Source organism: Cupressus sempervirens, chromosome 9 (genome assembly GCF_028749045.1).
Source record: "Cupressus sempervirens isolate cs-2001-9-10 chromosome 9, ASM2874904v1, whole genome shotgun sequence".
NCBI classification, from domain to species: domain Eukaryota; kingdom Viridiplantae; phylum Streptophyta; class Pinopsida; order Cupressales; family Cupressaceae; genus Cupressus; species Cupressus sempervirens.
The window spans coordinates 728,947,964-728,970,635 of record NC_143126.1 but is presented as its reverse complement, the minus strand read 5'-3'; the positions used below and the strand labels follow the sequence as shown (position 1 = coordinate 728,970,635).

The 22,672-nt window shown below is 37.9% G+C and overlaps 1 protein-coding gene across 3 annotated transcripts in view; it reads left to right on the top strand.

The window, feature by feature from the left end:
* LOC149540784 (uncharacterized) overlaps window positions 1-22,672 on the top strand; it is a 160,198-nt gene that overhangs the window by 136,927 nt on the left and 599 nt on the right. For all 3 annotated transcript variants that reach the window (XM_089801861.1, XM_089801860.1, XM_089801862.1), the window contains 5 exons: window positions 21,190-21,321; window positions 21,530-21,739; window positions 21,868-21,958; window positions 22,131-22,233; window positions 22,443-22,580. In XM_089801861.1, the coding sequence (XP_089657987.1) occupies window positions 21,190-21,321; window positions 21,530-21,739; window positions 21,868-21,958; window positions 22,131-22,233; window positions 22,443-22,575 (669 nt within the window). In that variant the 3' untranslated portion in view covers window positions 22,576-22,580. The remainder of the gene's footprint in view (window positions 1-21,189; window positions 21,322-21,529; window positions 21,740-21,867; window positions 21,959-22,130; window positions 22,234-22,442; window positions 22,581-22,672) is intronic.

Sequence of the window (22,672 nt, the reverse complement as noted above, 5' to 3'; positions counted from 1 at the left end):
TTGATGCAGAATAGACACCCCATTGCCTATGAGAGCAAGAAGTTGCAAAACAATGAAAAGTTGTACTCTACCTATGATAAGGAAATGTTGGCTATTATGCATGCGTTAGCCAAGTTCAAACAGTATTTTGTTGGCAGTAAATTTGTGGTGAGAACAGACCATAACAGTCTGAAGTATTTCCTAAATCAAACAGAGCTCAATGATCGACAACAAAAATGGGTTAGCAAAATTCAGGCTTATGACTTTGATATTGAATTCATAAAGGGGAAGAATAATACTGTGGCTGATGCACTCTCTAGGAAACCTTCATTGGCTGCCCTATGTTCATAGAGCGAGATTTCAGTAGATTGGAAGGCTCAACTTTTAGTTGAATACTCCAAAGATCAGCATGCTTGTGAGATTATGGAGGGATTGATAGTGGATGACAGGTACAGTGTGGTAGATGATATTATCTACTATAAAGACAGGGTTTACCTTGTTCCGGGTTCTCAGTTGAAGGAACAAATTTTGCATGCTCTCCATGATATTCCTACAGCCAGACATCCAGGATATGGTAAGACTTACAGGGCGGTACGTGAGAGATTCTCTTGGAAGGGTCTCAAAGATGATGTTTTATGCCATGTCTGTGAGTGTATGACTTGTCAGCAGAACAAGTCGGAGCATACCTACCCAGCGGGATTATTGCAGCCCTTGCCTATACTGGAACAGAAGTGGACAGGGATCTCCATGGATTTCATTACAGGTCTTCCTCGGGTTCAGGGGAAAGATTGCATCTATGTTGTTGTGGATAGGCTAACGAAGTATGCCCACTTCTTTCCCATTGCATTAGATTTTACAGCATCGCAGGTGGCTGAGTTGTTCTTTAGGGAGGTGTTTAGACTTCATGGTCTTCCCAAGACCATTGTGAGTGATAGGGACAGCAGATTCATGAGTTCCTTCTGGCAGGAACTTTTTACACTAGCTGGTACTTTGTTAACACCTAGTACTAGTTACCACCCTCAAACGGATGGGTAGACAAAAATAGTTAACAAATGGGTTGAGGGATATTTGCGTAACTATGTGTCAGGGCAGCAAAAAACATGGGTGCGTTGGCTGCATTTGGGCAAGTATTGTTATAATACTACGCATCATATGTCCATTGGCATGATGCCTTTCAGAGCTCTCTATGGATATGAGGCATTATCTTTCACTGATTTGGCATTTGGTGACAGTAGAGTTCCCTTGGCTCAGGATTGGTTACAAGAGAACCAGGATGTCATGAGATCTCTTAGGGAGAATTTGCAGTAGGCCCAAAATCAGCAAAAGATGTACGTTGACAGGCACAGGATTGAGAGGGCATTTGAGGTGGATGATATGGTCTTTCTGCATTTACAACCATATCGGCAGAGCACCCTAAAAAGGGGGAGAGCTGAGAAGCTCAAACCACGTTTTTATGGTCCATACAGGATACTCAAGCGAGTGGGAGAGGTTGCATATGAGGTTGAGTTACCACATGGCAGCAAAGTTCATAATGTATTTCATGTATCTTGCATGAAAAAGGCCCTTGGACAACATATTATAGTTTCACCCGAATTACCTCCTATGGATGAGGAAGGTAAATTGATTTTGGTCCCTGATGAGATTCTTGAGGTGAGGGAACAGCAGCTGAGAAGCCGGGTGATTCGAGAGTATTTAGTTCGATGGAGAGATCTTCCCATAGAGGATGCCACCTGGGAGGGTGAGAGCATTTTACAGCATCCTGCATTACAGTTGCTTGTGGGCAAGCATTGTAATGATCCCATCTTTTGGCCTTCACGTTCTCCAAAGTCTAAGTGGAGGATAAAAAGAAATTAAATTAATTTCTTATAAAGTCATTCAATTAAAATTAAAAGGTGGCTTTATATTTAATTAATTTAATTAATTATTGTATTACAAAGGAGATGCGTCTAGAGTGTGTATTAATTATTGGAAAGGTGGAAGCCTCTAGAAGCACAATTAATTATTGCAAGAGAGGAGTTTCTAGAGAGTGCATTAATTATTGGAAGGGGGAAGCTTCTAGCACTTGCAATTAATTAATGTTTTAGTTCTTTCTACAAGGGTGAAGGAATAGGATAAATAGGGGTGAGAGTCTCATTGTTTAGCATCGGATTATTGTATCGGATGATGATGACTTGCATTTGATAAGAGTTTGGATGTGTGAATCACACTCCCTTCTTTTGGCAATAGAGGACGTGCATTCTCTGTTGTAACATTCTAGACGTCATTCCCTTAGGGTTTGGCCTTTGGAATACATCTCTTTGTACTTGATTGTAGCATTTTTAGAATTAATATAATTTCAGCAGTTGGTTCAGCTTTTGGGGCATTCAGGGGTGCCCATTACAGTGGTATCAGAGCTTCCTTGCAAAGTCTTTCATAAAGTTATAACCGGTGGGTGCCCATTACAGTGGTATCAGAGCTGTTAGTCTTGCCATCCTGTGGAGATCTTATAGATAGCCGGATAGAGGGAAAAGTGTTTGACAAAATGTATATCAATCCAGATCAAGAAAATGTAATATTTAGATTACTGAGTACATTAGAGAAGGGGTGTCGTATGCAACAGGAGCAAAATAGGCGAATGGATATGATGTTGCAACTTATGGCAAAAAAGATGGGCATCAACATTGACGATTTGTATGTTGCTCCAAAGCAGAAGGTAGTTGATTCTTCAAATGGGATCGAGACACCACCGGGCTATGCTATTGGTGATAGTCAGGAGTCCACATATGAAGCTTTGTCAGGGGATGGCGATGCAACAATGATGGGATTAGAAGAATGCGAGGATACTGTCATATCAGCAGCCACTTCTGTGTCTGTTGAACCATCCAACAAGGAGTTTAGTAGTATGCATGCAGTTGTAGATATGTGCTTTGATGATCATTGTACACCTATTATTGCTAATGAGGTGAGTAATATAGTGACAGAGTCATATTATACTATTGATCAACAAAGTGTTGATGTTCACTTCTGCAATAGTACTATGTTCAACATGGATGCCACATTGTCTTATGATAATTTGATGTTTGCGATCGATATTGATCACTCTCCTGAGTGGAGTTGGGCTTTGTTTTCACCATCTACAAAGATTCGGTTTTGTGTTGCAGCAGTTGGGAAGAAGAGATTTCATAGATCTTCTATGGAGCCGCCTTCTGGTGACATCCAAACTTATACATCATCAGCACAAGTTTTGGGAGCTAACTTGCAGGACATGTGGTTGGTCCTAATGATGTTCATTTTTAGTTTGTTTAACTTCCATATGGATATCACATATTGGGATCCAGGTGGAGGTTGGAGTCCATTATGTTACTTAATTGCTTGAGGACAAGCAATTTCAAGGAGGGCGGATTTGTAATGATCCCATCTTTTGGCCTTCACGTTCTCCAAAGTCTAAGTGGAGGATAAGAAGAAATTAAATTAATTTCTTATAAAGTCATTCAATTAAAATTAAAAGGTGGCTTTATATTTAATTAGTTTAATTAATTATTGTATTACAAAGGAGATGCGTCTAGAGTGTGTATTAATTATTGGAAAGGTGGAAGCCTCTAGAAGCACAATTAATTATTGCAAGAGAGGAGTTTCTAGAGAGTGCATTAATTATTGGAAGGGGGAAGCTTCTAGCACTTGCAATTAATTAATGTTTTAGTTCTTTCTACAAGGGTGAAGGAATAGGATAAATAGGGGTGAGAGTCTCATTGTTTAGCAACAGATTATTGTATCGGATGATGATGACTTGCATTTGATAAGAGTTTGGATGTGTGAATCACACTCCCTTCTTTTGGCAATAGAGGACGTGCATTCTCTGTTGTAACATTCTAGACGTCATTCCCTTAGGGTTTGGCCTTTGGAATACATCTCTTTGTACTTGATTGCAGCATTTTTAGAATTAATATAATTTCAGCAGTTGGTTCAGCTTTTGGGGCATTCAGGGGTGCCCATTACAAGCATCTCCGAAAGGGGAGGGCTGTCATGTTCCCACTCTAGCTCAGTCTAACAGAGACATGTGAGTCAACTTATTATGGGGTCTTGTAGGCTGACAGGGTTGGATAGAGACCCAGTATGGTTATTCAGTGTTGGGGACTTGGTTTTCTGGTGGGTATTGATCAGTTGGGTGACATTCCTTGTTTTTAGGAGGCAGTTCCTACATTTATGGGGTTCATTCCTACTTTTTAGGAGGTATGATCATGCCCAGGGCTGGGTTTCCATGAGATGACCCTTTGGGTTCAGTTTCAGAGGGATAGGGCTTGTTTCTTAAATTTTAGGAGCATCCCTAGATTTTAGGGATGAGACTGCCAGTGGATCCTTGATTTCCGACTTCAGTCACAAATAGGTGACAGGATGATTTTATGGTTTGTGATGTCAGTTGGGCAGTTTGTGGCTATTTGGGTTATATTTTTAATATTTCCTAAGTTAGCGTTTAATATTTAAATAAGACTAAGTTAATAGCCATTTTGGAGTAATAAGGGAATTTTGGCCTCATTTGGATGCGTATCCCATGTTATGATAGCTCGTTGGAAAGGTCTTGAAATTCTCTAAATCTTCCTCTTTGGTCTCAGGGCAATTCGGTGAACGGATTTATTACTATGGTGGAAAAGGTCATTTTCTAGTGACATGGTTACTTTAAAATAAGATTTAATTCATTTTTTTTATAGCCAACGCCAATTGGGGGTCACTTTAGGGTTCGAATTGCTTTGCAAGGGGTTATAAGGAGATGGGCACCATTTCTCATGATCATATATATTTTTCAAACACTTCTTTTCAGATTTTCTCTGCTTGAGCGATTTGCATTCTGGGACGCAAACCCCAGGGTAATTGCTGGCTGGGACGTAACCCTCAACAACATTGGGTATTGGTTTGTCAGTAGTTTCAATAGTATTCAGGAGGAAGGTAGACGCCACTTCAGCTTGGGCCTACAGTTTGTTTTGTTGAGCATGTTCTTTGGCGTATGGGAGGTGAATTCTAGCAGCCGTATACTGCCATTTCTTGCAGCTGTACTTGCAGCCGTACTCTATCATTTGCAGCACTTGGATACATAGAAAAATCGTTTACTCAGTAGCAGATTCTTGCATCTTATCAACCCGTTTTCATCAGCCAGTTGTGGCATCATTGTTAGAGGAAATGTACTAGATCTTTTATTTGGCTCTATAATTCAGAGATCTGTCTGGTACGATTTGTATCAACTCTGACTTTACTGCATATTGTTATTTATTTTTAGACTCTTTTCTTGCCATTTGCTACTTCTCATTTCTATGTGGAATAATCATCAAAAACACAAAAACAAACAAACTCTTTTGCATTTCCGTCTAGTTCTACAAGAAAACATTAATAAACAAGAAAAAACAAAAGAAAAAAAAAAAAAAAAAAATCTACAGCAGATTTGCAGTAGAGATCCATCAGGGATCTTTCAAGGACTGTTTATTTTATTATTAAAATAAAATAAATGAATTTATATTACATTCATATTTAAGCTTCTCATTCCACCTTACAAGTAAAATATTTCTTCTTCTCTTATATGTTAATTTGAATTTCTTTTCCAAATGAAATAATTCTTTGTTTATACTGTATTCAAAGAAGAATGTGACCTTTAAAAGTCATCACTTTATTTAATAGTAATAATAATTTACTCTTAACTGTTTAAAATATAATAAATGAGCATTACTTTGGACGGGCTTTCTTTTAATTATTATTTCTTCAATATTAATCGATGATAATCCTGTCCACATGATCAACAGGATCTTCCTTAGCCTTTAATAGTTTGAGACTTTAATATATGTTGATTATTGAAGATGAACACCGTTGACCCATGCCATACAGTTGGTATTTTTGCAATAGACACAACTCCAGCGATATGCACATCTGGAAACAAATCACGTCACAAGATAATTTTGGCATCTTTGATTTTTGTATTCTATGTGATTGATGCTTATTAGGATCTGTTTGTATTGTGTCTTTGGAATGATTGACAATAGACGCACAAAAGAAGAATCATTCCCTCGTAACTGAACCTGTAGCTTTCAATATCCTATGAGAAATCACAACTTAAAATTTGCTCGGCAAAACAGTGGGTGCCGATTGAGCTTGGCACGCTAAGGAGCCGAGTGGGAGTATGTTCGGCAGTAGTGGATGTCGAGTGACTCAACAACAATGGGACCCGAATGAACTCGGTCACCAAAGGAAGGTGGAGCTCAGCAGGCTCAACACACAACCAACACAAGGACTGAGTGGACTAGGTTGACAAAGGAACCGAGTGAGCTCAGTGAGACTCAGTAGTAAGGGACCGAGTCAGCTCAATAAGCACGGGAGAGAGGTGCTCGGTGGACTCAGTAGAAACAACAAGACAAGAACTGACCGAGTGAGCACAAGGAGTACTCGGTTAACACTTGAATCGAGCATATCAATAACAAACTTGCTCTTTGGGTTACTCCACCATTAAAACACAAAGAATAAAGACAAAGAACTTCCAACTCTAATCTTCTCAAATACTTAGTGCAACATGCATAATGAATAGAAAGGAGACAACAAAGAGCCAAAAGAACTGGATTGACTAGTATGCCTGCTTGCTTGCTTTCTATTCATAAAATGATTCAACTGAATACAAATCTAAGAGCATAGGGCTTCAACCAGAGACAAAATACTTTAACCTACAACTTCTACTTGAAATATAAACTTGCAGCTCTTCAAGACTGCATAAAATAATGCCTGGAGCAATCACAACTGGATCGACTAGTATGCTTCATAAAATGATTCAACTGAATACAAATCTAAGAGCATAGGGCTTCAAACATAGACAAAATACTATAACCTACAACTTCTACTTGAAATACAAGCTTGCAGCTCTTCAAGACTGCATACAATAATGCCTGGAGCAATCACTGCTTCATTGGACAAACAAGAACGAACTCACAGAGAACAAGGAGAACAAAGACTGTGCTGCTGCAACTTTTGTCTTCTTCCAGTTCTTTTTGTTCTCTGAACTTTCTACACGTTCTTTTGCACTTCTTCTTTGCTTTGATTTGTTGATCTTCTCTTTGCATATTATCTGATGAATGAGGCTTCTTCCTTTTTGTCTTGCATCAAAAACTTTCCCTCTCTTTTGGATTCAAACTCACCTACCGAGTTGAATGCTGTCAAGCGGGTAGGTTGGCGTGTGGCTCCAAGACAACCAACTAATTTCAACTTTCTAACACTCCCCCTTTGTCCTGAGCCATACGAACAAGGATTACTCTTGATCCAAATCAACTACACCAAGACTCCTTAGGTGCACAAAAGTTGCTATGCCCAAAGGCTTAGTGAAAATGTTTGCTAGGTGCTACTTAGACTTACAAAATTCCATTTTGATATCTCCATTCTCCACCAACTCTCTGATGAAGTGATATCTGATTTCTATGTGCTTGCTTCTCCCATGGAAGACTGGATTCTTAGACAGTGCAATTGAGGAAATGTCGCAAAAGATTTTGGTTCCATCCTCTTGCCTTTCATTCAAATCTGTCAAGATTCTCCTTCTTTTCACCTTGCTTGGTGCGGACCATAATAGATCCTTTGGCCACAATGGGAATGGTTCCATTATTTCCCATTTTAATTTCAGACTTGAAACTTCTATCAATAAAAGAGAATAAACTTTCATTACCACTCATGTGGTTGCTACAATCGATGTCTAAGTACCATACCTTAGGGCTGCCTTCTTCACCAATGTTACACATGATGAAGGCTGTGGGATTGTTTGCATTTCCCATGTTCACGTCAGCCACATTTACATTCTATCTTGATTGATCACTCTACTTCTTCCAACACTCACTCGCATAATGCTCAAACTTATGATAGTAGTAGCATTCTACATTGCTCTTATTGGAGTTGTAATTCTTCTTACCTCCTCTAGAGTTGTTTTGAGAGGTGCTTGCTCCCTCTTGGTTGCTTGCTCGTCTTGAGCTTTCTACACCAGCATTCCTTTGACCATTCCTTCCATGACCTCTACTTCTTGAGCCTCTACCAGGGCCACTTCTTCCTCTCCCCTTGCCTCTTGAATTCTCTTGAGCCTTAAAAGACTGCTCTTGGGAAGTTGTTGTTGATCTGTTGATCCAGTGCTCATGGGTTTGAAGAGTTCTCATCAACTCATCCATGGTCAATGTGGTGAGGTCCTTTGCTTCTTCAATGGTTATCACAAGGTTGTCATATTTTTGAGGTAAACTCCTCAATATCTTCTCCACAATCCTTTGCTCTTCATACTCTTCTCCATTTGATTTGAGTTGGTTTATCAAAGTGGAGACTTGTGAGATGAACTCTGCAATAGGTTCATTGTCTTTCATTTGAAGGTTCTCAAACTCCCTTCTAATCATCTGTAGCTTCACTACTTTGACCTTATCAGTGCCCTTGAAGTTAGTCTCAAGGATATCCCATTCTTCCTTTGAGTAATTTGTTGTTACAATCTTGGGAAAAATAGTTTCTATCATTGATGCCTCAATCAGACTTAAGGCTTTTGCATCTTTTCTCCTTGACTCTTTCAACTGAGTCTTTTGAGGGTTTGTGAGGGCATCATACTGTGTTGGGTCAGTTACATCATTGGGTTTGTGAGGGCATCATACTGTGTTGGGTCAGTTACATCATTGAACCCATTGATCACAAACTCCCACAAATCGTTAGCAACCATGATGGTTCTCATCTTCTTTGCCCATGTATCATAATTTTGTCCATTAGAGGACGGTGGTTGCTGCCATATCTTTCCTACATCTCCTGCCATGTCAAATACCCAGAAAACAAATACCCTAACTCATTGTGGATGTGCGGCCTCAGAGCTCTGATACCATGTGAGAAATCACAACTTAAAATTTGCTCAGCAAAATAGTGGGTGCCGAGTGATTTCGGCACACTAAGGAGTCGAGTGGGAGTATGTTCGGCAGTAGTGGATGTTGAGTGACTTGGCAACAATGGGACTCAAGTGAACTCGGTCACTGTTGTCACAAAGGTTCGCACCCTTGTCCGAAGTTTTTACCTAAGGACAACCTTGTGAAACATGGAAACAACCTCCAAGCTATGGGACTTGAACTATGAGGTTGAGTCTCCGGAGAAGGCCGACTTCCTTTACCATCAGGGTGCACCTAACTGCTCTTGGAGAGGAAAAGGGAGAAGGAATGCATAAAAGCAAATCTACCCACTCTAACCTAAGGGGGTGATGCACTAAAATAGAGTGTTCAAACCAATCTCTGCCCATACATGCACTATTGAACCAAAGATATACACATCCAGACTTGCTTTAATCTAACAATCACATGCAGATCACAAAACCCAAATGAATGACACAAGGAAAGAGAGGATTCACTTATATATCATTCATAGGCCAAAAGAGATACAATTATGCAAGATTGCAAATATCCACAATACACCAATGAGAGGCAAATAGTTCTTGCACTTTACATCAATGGCTGAAGGAGATAAGGTAGAATGTCATACAATTCAGGGGCAAAGGGAATTTACACATGAAATTGCAGAGCAATATCAGAGAAAATAAAGAAGAGTCGACCTGAACAAAATCTACAAAAATTGCCTTTATAGCTCAGGCATAACTGAGATATTTTCTAACTGAAGTTACTCCACAACCACTACCATTAAGTCTCTTTTTTTAAAAATCTGGAGAAAATCTGATCTAGGTACAGATTCAGATACAATGAAATCTAATATTTTGTTGAAACAAGGCCCTGACAGAAATGGCGCCATTAAACCATTCTGACCAAGTAGATGGATAAACTGGGGTGGTGGAGTGTTCTCCTGCTATTTACTGGGTTCAGCATTCATTTGAGAGTGGTTGGAATTGATCATAAGGATCAAATCACGCAACAAAACTCGATCCCCTCTATTTCTAGCTCATGAATCAGCAAAAGTCAGCAAGTCAAATGAGTCCTTCAAGCAAAATAGCAACGTGGGCCAATAGTCTTTTATTTTTCTGCCACCCTGCAAGGTCTTCTCGAGTTTGACCACATCTCATTTATAGCATCATGTTTCTGCCAACTAAGATCCTATGATCTTACGACAACCATTGCAAAGACCTCTTGTAACATCGCCTGACTATAATGCTGGCTTCCTGATCTTACGACAACCACCGTGCCCAATAGTCGAACACAAAGGAAGAAACCCCCACGATCATATGACAACCCATGTTATCGTAACATCGGCATCCACTTTTTCTTATTCTACGATCTCTCGAAAAACACTTCGTAAGATCGTGAGTCACCTTCCTTCACCATATGATCATACGACAACCCATGTTATCGTAGCATTGCAAACCATTTCATTTTACAATGCTACGACGACCTTGAAACCTTTACATCGTAACATCGGTGGCTTAGCATTTTCCTTTTGCAATATTACGATCAAACCCCAATCGTATGATCATAGAACTTCCTTCATCAGCTTAAGATCTTACGGCAAAGGACTCATCGTAAGATCTTAGACCATAATCTTCTGCCCGTTTTAAACCTTTTTGGTCCCACTAATTCTGACATCATCTGACCTGGCATCCGCACACACACTCTATCCAATCAAGGAACCTCCACGTATCTGACAACTCACCCCTCTATTCACCTTTGTCACTTTTATGATCTTACAATGACACAACATCGTGTCATCACAACCCTTTTAAATTCTCCTCCCGATCTCACGAGAAACACCCTGTCGTATGATCGTAGCTCTTCAAAATGAACCTCACGACCCTACGACAAAGGACTCATCATAAGATCGTACACATCGCGAGCCTTCGATTTTCACGTCCTGATCATACGACACATCGTAGCATCGTGGACCCTCCAAATGAACATCTCCGATCTCACGACTGATCATAACATCGAAAGCCCAAATCTTTCTTCACTCGATCTCACGACTGACCTCTTTTCCTTTCTGTGGCCCACACAAGAACATGGACCCACCTGCCACGCATCGCAAAGGGGCTTGCCTGCATTATGTAAAGGTAGTGCATCTGGAGAATGCGGGAAAGTGCCTGTCGCAAATCTATGTAAGATCTGATGGCGCGAAAAGTTGCAGGCCAGTGGAAACAGATTTAGGAAAATAGAAAATACCATAAGGTTTTTAATCGTTTTAATTTATATTTCCATGACATTTAAATAATATAAAAGAGGGGAGAGACCGTTGGGTGGGCTCGCATTCAAATTCAAATTTTTGGCGGGAGGCAAAAATAGGTAACAGTCACCAAAGGAAGGTGGAGCTTGGCAGGCTCAACACACAACCAACACAAGGACCAAGTGGACTCGGTCAACGAACTGGATGAGCTCGGCGAGACTCGGTAATAAGGGACCAAGTCAGCTCGGTAAGCACAAGAGAGAGGTGCTCGGTGGACTCAGTAGAAACAACAAGACAATAATTGACCGACTGAGCACAAGGAGAACTCGGTTAACACTTGAACTGAGCATATCAATAACAAACTTGTTGTCTGGTTTACTCCACCATTAAAACACAGAGAATAAAGATAAAGAGCTTGCAACTCTAATCTTCTCAAATACTTAATGCAACATGCATAATGAATAGAAAGGAGACAACAAAGAGCCAAAACAACTGGATCGACTAGTATGCCTGCTTGCTTGGTTTCTATTCATAAAATGATTCAACTGAATACAAATCTGGGATCATAGGGCTTCAACTAGAGACAAAATACTTTAACCTACAACTTCTACTTGAAATATAAACTTGTAGCTCTTCAAAATTGCATATAATAATGCTTGGAGCAATCACTGCTTCACAGGATAAACAAGAACGAACTCACAGAGAACAAGGAGAACAAAAACTGTGCTGCTGCAACTTTTGTCTTCTTCCAATTTCATTTGCTCTCTGAACTTTCTGCACTTTCTTCTGCACTTATTCTCTACTCTGATCTGTTGATCTTCTCTCTGCATATTATCGAATGAATGAGGCTTCTTCCTTTTTGTTTTGCATCAAAAACTTTCCCTCTCTTTTGGATTCAAACTCACCTACCGAGTTGAATGTTGTTAGGTGGGCGTGTGGCTCCAGGACGACTGACTGATTTCAAATTTCTGACAATTTTGTTATTTGTCTTTTCCATATACGATTACTTGTATAACATTGTATTCTCTTCTTCACAATGAAGATATAAACTTGCATATACTCGAACCTTTGTATCCGTAAATTCTGATGGAATAGAGTTGTCGTGTGTGCAATATATTTGCTGGTGACATATTGTTGTTTTGATCACCTTCATTAGTATTGTCTGTGTGTCTTGTATTGATGCAGATCAATGATCTCAACAGAAAGACAATGTGAAAGAATGGTTAGAGGATAGTCACGTTATATTTTTGTTTGAGATGGGCATCGCATATATGCAAGCACCTTGCTTAGTTTCTTGTTTCCACAACCCGATATTGAGAAACATCAACTATATCAACCATATCTGGAAGACGACAACTACAGCAACCATTGCATTTGAATATGAATACTTTCATCCAATGAATGAAACTAGCACTTCATTTGAGCGGAGCCTTCATGTTCTAGCAATCCATCATCCAGTGAACAAAACAAGCAATTCTAGATAGAGATGCACGACCACCACAAGTTTATCCGAAATGGGAGAGAGTTATCTATGTTGGTGCTCAAGCACATTTCCGTGTAAACTAGTCATCCACAATTTCCGTGTAAACTACAGCAACCATTGCATTTGAATATGAATACTTTCATCTGATGAATGAAACTAGCACTTCATTTGAGCGGAGCCTTCATGCTCTAGCAATCCATCATCCAGTGAACAAAACAAGCAATTCTGGACAAAGACGCATGACCACCACAAGTTTATCCGAAATGGGAGAGAGTTATCTATGTTGGTGCTCAAGCACATTTCCGTGTAAACTAGTCATCCACGATTTCTTGTTTAACCAATTTGACCCAAGTTTGATATTGTGAACGTTGCTATGTGCCCCACAGGATACAAATTTTAAGTTTGAAACCCCTCCGTATTTAATTGGAAGTGAGCAGGCCCATCAGTAATTTCAAAAGCTTGTCTAACTCAGCCATGGTAAATAATTAAATATACTAGCATCAACCTGGGAATGAGACAAAGGAGCATCGAGTAATGTTGGATGAGCTACGCACTTAGAGTAAAATCGGTAACTATAATACATAGTGGTTTGCCAAATAATTAATCTTCATCCATTGTCAACCATGCTCACGGGCTCTTCCTCATACTATCATATGTTGGGTATACTATTTGACCTTCCTGTATCTATCACTGATTTGTATAATTCAGAATCCAATCTTTCTATGTTTATATAAATCTATATGTTGTATATGATTACTGTGTTCCAACTTACCATCTCTCAAACCATTGTATTGTCCTTCTTGTCATTAATGGATTGTTGTTGTTTGTCTATTCATTCATTCTTTAATTCTTTGTGAATCACTTAGAACTGCCCTGCTCATGACTTTTAATGAATTGAAGCATATTGTTTGAATATAAGTAGTGGGTAAGATCTAAAGGTTATCCCCTTGGCATGGTGTTTGGTACTTTAAAATTTGCCAAAATTTTAGTGTTCCATCAAATCAGGAGATTGATATTAGATTTAGAGGGAGGCCAACAATTTATCACAGGCATCCTTGGAGAAAGAGAGCTTTTAGGGAGTAGCTAGAGGATCTGACATCCAGGACCTTTGATTAGAGGGAGAATTTCAAGGTGCAATTCCTTGTTACTGAGTTCTTCTCCATGAAAAGTTCTAGGTGAAAGTCCTTGTATTGCATTATTCTCTATAAGGGAGAAGTTTGAGGTGAAAAGCCTTGTTCCACATTCTAGGAGCAGCTATGGTGGATTCACTCTTTGACATAGCTCATGGTGGATATCATGCGAGTTACTATTTTGCATATGTGGATTATGTCATGCAAGGTGACGATCTTTCATTGATGTATGTGTGAGGTCGCTATTGTAAGGTGACAATCTTACTAGTAGCTTGACCTGTTATCATGATAGACTACATTAAGTTGTTGTCCTAGACTGTCGGAAATCATGATAACAAATGTATCATGACCGACTACATTAAGTTGATGTCCTCAACTATGTTGGACGTCATGATACTTGTCATGATAGTGATCATGACACCTTGATTACTTGTTATCTGATTGACTACATTATGTTGTTGTCTTGAAGTGCTGGAAATCAGAGAACTCATATCCTACTAGGATATAACATATTCTCTTGGTAGGCATCACAGATTTGATGCTAGTGCACATAACACAAGAATATGAGATTGATAAATATCATATGGTTGATATTCGTTGTTGAATCATACTTTAGATGATATTGAAAAATAACATATATTTTGATGAATATGTGTTGATATCCTTAAATATGTCATTCCAAAATATCACATTGAGATAATATCTCTATACGCTTGAGAATATACTATGCTCTATAACAATCCACCCTAGCTAAGAGGGAGTGTTAATGTTGTAGCTTCAATCAGATTAAATTGACCTAGAGATAATTCTTTTTATGATTATTGGTTAATCATTAATTAGACAAACCTTTATATATATATTATTGTTAATATTGTCTAATTAATTATTAACTAACAAATTACCATAGAGACATGTCTCCTCTTCTCTTATTTAAATACATTTGAATCTACATTTGGAACACAAAGAAATAAAGAGCAGTGCTATTACATTTGTAGAAAATGATCTTATTATTTCTACATAGAGTTCAGTTTTCAAACATAAAGACAAAAACCCTTGCATTTGACAATTTAAGAATGAAAATTATTTGGTTATTTTGAGGACAGATTCATATAGAAGTTGCATCTCTATTTCAAGCTTGGAGGATTTTGACTAGGATACTAATTCATCTTGAACAAGGCAGGTTTCCACATTTGAAGCGGATAGATCCGTGGTGCTTTTGGAAGCCCTGTGGAAGCTGGTCGGAAGCCTATTGCGGCCAGCTTCCACAGGGCTTCCAAAAGCATCAAGCAGCACCCGCAGGCCCAGTGGTCAATAATATAAAGAAAAACCCAAAAAAAACTTAAGTTCCCTATTATGCATGTGCCTAAATTGATTTTTTTAGGTTATTTTTTCCTATGAAACCCTAAAACGACCTTAAAGGTGAATTTTAAGGCATTCACAACTCATTTTGGAACTTTGTTTGCATTTACAACCACTTCTCATTTGCTCTCTAGTTTGCATTGCCATTGTGAAGCCAAGTCCAGCATTTTTGAGAGGATTGATCGAAGGGCGAGAAATAGCTTTCTGAAAGGAGTTTAAAATTCAAGGTAAGTGATCAATCCCATTCTTGAGTATTTTGATGATTTTTTTTGAGTCTTTGATGAATTTTGCAAGTTTTTTCTCAATTTTTTTAAAAAATGATATAAAGAAGCAAGTTTGGGTATCTATTTTGGTAGTTTTTTTCACTTCTTTCCACTTGTAAGCATGATGTCCATAGTTGTTAGGACCTAATAAAAAAAATAAAAATTCTTATAGAATACATTGCAAAAAACTATACAAGAATGGAGGCCAGTGATAGTGCTAATCAAGGTTCAGTGGGGGGCCAAGAAGGGCAAGGGACTAATAATTTCAAACCTGATATAGGTTCTTCTTTATGGAGACATACAACACGAATATCATAGGTTGCAGGATGTGGCTCATACTATTGGAAGGGCAATTATTGTCAAAGCAACAAAGGAAAACCTTTCAATAGCTCATATTCCCGAGTGAAGCTTCATTTTATGGGCCCTATTGGCAAAGGATTTGGAATGTGCAAAGGCAAAAATGGTAATGGGATGACTAGTGCAAAAATACTTTCATTTGTAAGAGAACAAGAAGTTGCTGATGCATTAGTCAATAGATAAAAAAAAACTAGTATCAAGGTCCATCCTCAAAGAGCAAGATGCATGCACCCACTAAACCAATTGTATCCTCTCAACACCCATTCTTGCAAGTACCTGTGCTAGGAGAGGATGAGGAAGAAGTGGGAATTTCAACCCGCAAAAGAGGCCCATTGCACACTACATTTAAAATGAAGGCAAATTGTGTTGATGAAGCTATTGCACATTGCCTCTATGCAAATGAGCTTCCTTTCAACTTGGTGAGATCACCATATTGGAAGGAAATAGTAGCAGCAATCAAAGAATCATCAGCTGACTACACAAGCCCAGGGTATGAAAAGGTGTGTACAACTTTATTGCAACAAGAGAAGACACATATAGAGAAAAACCTTCAACCAATCAAAAAATCTTGGAAAACTTCCGGTCTGAGTATTGTGTCAGATGGTTGGAAGGATACAAGAAACTGACCACTGATTAATGTGATTGCAGTTTCCCCGAAAGGGGCAATTTTTTTAAGGTTGTTAATTGAGGGGCAAGTGAAGAATTCCGAATTCATTTCTAGAATTCTCATTGAGGCCATTGAGATGGTGGGTAGTGAGAATGTGGTACAAGTGGTCACAGACAATGCCAAAAATTGCAAAGGTGCAAGTGCTTTGGTTGAGAGTTGGTATGACCATATTTTTTGGACGCCATGCACTATTCACTCCCTTAATTTGATCATGCGAAAGATTGGCACTGAAATAGATTGGGTTAAGAAAATATACCAAGAGGGGGAGGAGATACAAATGTTTGTGACACACCACCACATGTCACAATCCATTTTTAGAACATACTCCAAATTGGAGTTGCTAAAAGTAAACTAATTTTTTAAAAACACTAAGTTTAATGGATTTGTAATTTAGTTAAAAGTTAAAATTTGTAATTTTATTATCAATTGACATATTGTTAACTTGCATGGGTTGTTGAGACTCGTTTTGCATCTCATACAATTGTTATGAGACGACTCCTCAAGGTAAAAGATGCATTGATCCAAATGGTCATTGGTAATCAATGTGGCATATGGAAGGCCTCAAATTCAGAAAGAGGTCAAAGGGTCAAGTATTTGATCTGGAGTGAGAGTTGGTGGGCTTGTGTAGCATATGTATTGGATTTCATCGAGCCCATCATGACTATGCTCTGCTTTTCTGATACAAGTACACCTTTCTTGGGGGATGTGTATGATGGCATGGACACCAGGGTTGAGAAGGTAAAACATTTTATACAAACACATGAGAGTTACCCTATACAAAGAGAAACTTTATGCAATCAAGTGGAAGCAATCATCCACCATCGCTGGAATAAGATGACTACCCCATTGCACCTCCTTGCATATGCCTTATCTCCTAGGTACTATAGTGAGGAGGTATTAGTATGTCGGGTAGAGTTGCACCATTTGTGGATGAGGAGGTTGTTGAGGGGTGCCACAAAGCTCTTACAAGTTTCTTCCCACTAGAAGAAATGCATGAAAAAGAGAGGGAAGAATTTGGGTTGTTTGCTTCAAGGTTAAAGCATTCTCCATTTGCACTAAAGGACCAAAATAGAACGGGAGCTATCACATGGTGGTACATGTATGGTCAACCTTTCAAGCATATTCAACCTATTGCAATCGAGGTCCTATCACAAGTAAGATTTTAATTTTGTTTTGTTTTAAACTTCTAATATTTATGTTTACACTTGCATTCTAGAATTTAGTGTTTCACACATTCTTTAAAATTAATTTTCTTTTCATTTGCATGTTTTGTGACTACCATCTAGGTTGCTAGTTCCTCTGCTGCTGAAAGGAATTGGAGTACATACTCCTTTATCCATCCAATGAAGCGCAATCGGTTGGGCTCCAAGAAAGTTGAGGACTTGGTCTTTGTCCACACCAGCTTGCGTCTTTTGTCACGTAGGAATGATCATTACAAGGAAGGGGAACAAAGCTTTGGGATGTAGCCCTTGAGTGTGCAGATTTGGATGCAACACTTCATGAGCTTACTATAGTCGAAGATAGTGATGATGATAGCGTGGCACGTGGTGCATCTAGCATACCTAGAACCATGTTTGGTTCAAATGATCTTTCAGCAATCAGAGATGATGATGAGAATGTGGATTTTCTTGTGAATCCTTATGATTCAGACTCTGATGCATATTAGACTATTAGTTGATTGAATCTTCAATCATTAACTAAGTTTTTATTTTGTTGAGATCTTGAAAATTTGAACTTATTGCCTAAACTCTAATGTTGGACAAGCACATATTGATATATCATATGAATTTTGAAATATCTTGAGTTTTGATAAAAGGTGAAGCATCATAGTCATACTATCAAATGATTTGTTTTTGTATATTTCTTGCATTTCTTTGCATACATATTATACGTTTCCTCCCCCATCCGCATCCAAAAAAATATAAAATCGCACATCCCGTATCCGCTTCCAAAATCCACATCCGAATTGGTAACTTAGGATTTTAATAGTGTTTTGGGTGGTTAAGCAATTTGAGCATTTTCAGAATATTTATTTAGTCATTTGAAATTGATATGTTACTTGAATGAAACATTTAGTTAGAGCCCATTATTAGATGGGTAAATCTATTTTACTTTTATCGATGTTTCAAATCTAATGCTTTCACATATCTATTTCTTATGAGTGTTCTAGATTGAAGTATGTTTTATGAAAATTTAGTAAAGGACTATTAGTAATTACACCTAAAACCCCCAAAATAGCCTTTTTTTATTTGCCCTTTTTACGTCTTTTCAAATGGCCATTCTGTAACCTTTTCAAATAAATGTATTTAACCTTTCTAATTTCTTTTCAATAATGCAATCAAGACATTAAAAAATAAAATCCATAATACTGTGTTCAATTCTAACACATGGTTATTTGTCGAACACTTTATAAGCATTACAAACACAAGAAGAAAAAAGAAGCCTAAATAAAACACTTGTACATGTTTCGTGAGTTTAAGAAAACATATATCTAGTATCAATGCTGATTTGGGCAGAGGATCCATGTGACTCCATAGCGCTCATCTTGCAACTCAAATCAATTCTCAAAGTTAACACATTTATTCAAGCCAATCGTCTCTAGATTAATCAGTGTTGAGGAAACTTATGCCTGCACAAAGAACTTAGTGTGTATTACGAAGATAGCTGAAGTATATAAACAAGATGATATAATTCATAATATGATATGAAGTAACCAAAATTGACTAAAAATTATCTACAACTAATACAATTGAGATGTCAAAGATGCGTAGTCAATCATCCATGATGCAGACCAGATAATAAGATCATAATCGCATATAAAGTGAAAATGGTGAACCTAAAACATTGCTAGAGTTCAAACATTATAAAATCACGAGGTATGACTCAAAAGTACAAAAGCGGACATTTTAATGGCAATACAAAACATTCTTGGTAACTACAGTATCAAAATCAAATGAGAATTAAGCAAGAAAATAAAAAACATATGACTATGGGCCTTTAGAAGAGTGAGAATGCTATCTAGAAACTTGTCAATCCTGGTTTTCTAGTGATTCATTTTACTCTCAGCTGCTTCATCTTACGGAGAGTGAGGTGGCTGAGATAATTTTCTATCATATAGAAAATATCTAGATCAGATGTATCTACCTTCTCAATTTATGTAAACCTTTGTTCTCTCGGCTTGGAGGGCACCTCATGCTCAGCTTTGAAATCTGACTTAAGTTAATAACACAATATTCTGCTAAATGCCCTCGAAAATGATTCATATGTCTGATATTTTTCATTCATTTTGTCAAATTTCATTCATAAAATATAAATGACTTCACCTAAAGAACAATCCAGCTTACTGAATGGCAGCTTGTCAAGGGATCAAATCAAGTTTTGTCACTGTCTGTTTCCAGGTCGTAGACTGGAAGAATGTCATCCCTGCATATAAGGAACTTATATAGCTGCAAACCCGGTAGTCTAGTTGTTCACATCTATGCTCCACGGAGTTTCGCAGATGTTGATGGCAGGGAATGGCAAGACATGTTTCCAGTACAGATACATTTTAGGGAATGGTAGGGGAGGGCTATTAAAAAATTAGGGAAATTTTTTAATAGAGAAAGAAATGTCAAATATTTATATCACAACATTGATAAAAGCATTCATCATAGACATTTTTAAAACTAAATACTTAGCATTAGACTTGAATTGAGATTTCACATGTGATTGATAAGCAAATTAACAAAATTCAAATGCTTCCATGATCCATTGTCAATATATGGCATACATATACCAAACATGCCCAAAGACTCCAACTTTCAAGCATGAAATGACATAAAATATTAAAATGTAAATACTATAACTAAACTATTAAACAATAAACATAAAAGTCCATAATAATATGTCATTGTTCAAAATTCATTGATAGTAGGTCTAAGAGTCTAAATCAACAAGATTTTATGCCCTAACCCCCTCTTTCAACTGTTGTTCACTACTTGACCCACTGCTCCTCTTGCTACTCTTCTCCTCTGCAATTATGAAAATTAATTTCTTTTTCTTCTTTTTGGTTATTTTATGATTAGATAAGGTCTTGGTAATGTCAAATGTAGTTTGGGTGTCGTTGTGAGCAAGCCACCCCTTTTTTCCAAATTTAAAAATGTATTGTTTCCAAAACTGCTTATCCAAAAATGGCTTGGGTCATAGGGGATGGGCCAGAAGTCATCAGGACTGTTAAGAGACTCCCCTAGCTGTCCCCTACCACTCTCAGAGTTGTTTTATGGACCATTTCCGAAATTCGTAGAAAAGGGTACGAGAGAGGGGATGGGAAAATGATGTCCCCATACCATACCGGGGATGGGAGCGGGTCAAAAAACTCAGGGGATATCCCCGTGGAGCATAGGTTCACATACCATGCTTTTAAGAAATCATATGATACTAATACTTTTCAAGTAAAAAGGATGTTTGCAGTCGGCCAAATGTTTATTGCTATATCTGATAAATCAAATACACGAAGTGATAACGAAGATGACACTGCATACAGATAGAGGGGTAAAATGTCTTTATTCACTAAAAAAATTATTACAGAGAATGGTTGGCAAAGGATTATGGTCCATCTGACTACATCATACTACCTTCCTTCATGATACACAACATATTTGAAGGACCCAATGGTTGCGGAGAGGAACAAAACAATCAACCAACCAACACTTAATATGGACAATTAATACAGTGCCAGATAACAAATGTTATCAAATAGGCATCGTAAGCTAACTACAATGTCCATTGTCCCTCTTGCAGGATACAGATATTTTAAACTGACTGATTTTTGAATTTATAAATCCTTCATTTAATGTGATTGTGGATTTTAAACAGGCTCCTTTGGTCATAGGCGCAGATGGGATACACTCAACTACAAGGAATATTTTGTTTGGTGCAATACACCCTCGTGACAATGGGAGGACAATGTGGCGTGCGGTAATTGACAGAAGTCTCTGCTCACATAAGGTATTTATCAAATCAAAATCAACTTCTGTTGTTTCTTTTGACAGTCTGTCTTTTGAAGAACTCGTCCTTGATTTCAAATAGTGACCTGTGTCGACAATAGTGTCAATGAGCAATTTGACTGGTATGCATATTATATGTCCTAGCAAATGCTGAGACCATTTTGAGCTTCCATCTGGTTCCATTCTTGATGAGGGTCTGTTTTGTCAAGGCCTTGGTGACTGGAACTCTTGCAGCGATGCAAAATGGCCGAACAACATTTATTATAAATGGTGTGAAAGATAAACTGTATTGGGCCTTAAGTGTCACAGATGAATGTACTCAAGGAGAAACAAAAATTCGTTCAAGAAGTAAAGAGGAGGCAAAAGAAAGGCTGTTAAAATATTTTGAAGGATGGGATGTTGCTTCCCATGTTATTCAGGTGAGTATGTCCATGCATCAAGACTATATTAGTTCTTCAGTTGTGTTTCTCATTAGTGTTTGAAGCTTATAAAATGCCTTGCATATTTTATCTCATCAACTGAGGAATCTAGCTCACATTCTTGGCAGGTCACAGATCCAGAATTTATCCTAGAACGTAGGGTGTTAGATGTTCCTGTGCTTCCAAAGTGGTCATGTGGTCATGTTGTTCTTCTGGGAGGTTAAATCTTTATCATTTGGAGGCATATTTGTTACATTTACTAGTATTTCTTTAATATGTTCTATGTTACAATTACATTTCTACAAATCAAAATTCCATATCCCCAAATCAAAATACTCTACTGTTGCCTTTTTTGCTAATCAAGATCTTTCAATATTTCATCATCTGTCAGATGCTGCACATGCTGTAACTCCATCGTATGGTCAAGGAGCTAATCTTTCTTTTGAGGACGGATTAGAGCTTGCTAAGCAGCTTGAAATTTCTTCTGATTTAAGGTCAATGCATCTTGTTTTTGTCTTTCTGCTGAAATTAATTCAAAGTGAAATCTCTGTTAACCATATTCATCATAGACATTTTTTCAGGAAAATAATTAGATGTGTGCTTAGAGTTACGCTACTTGTATATGTTTTGAGTATGCTAATTGTGTAATAATAGACTTAAAATTTTGGATTTATTTTCTGAAATCCCTGTTACGATTTATCAGGAGTGCCTTTGAAGAATATGAAAAGGCAAGAATTCCACGTGCCTCTATTATTTCTGAAAAATCTCAGTCCATTGGTGTTAGACCAACGGACGAATTCTACAATTGGTTGTACACTGCTGTTCCAGGAGTTTAAATATTGTAAGTGATTACAGTCTGACGAGTTTCTTTTATCTAAGTTGCTGTTTCTTCCTATAGATAAGCTCTTCTTTAGAATAAATGGGATTTATAGA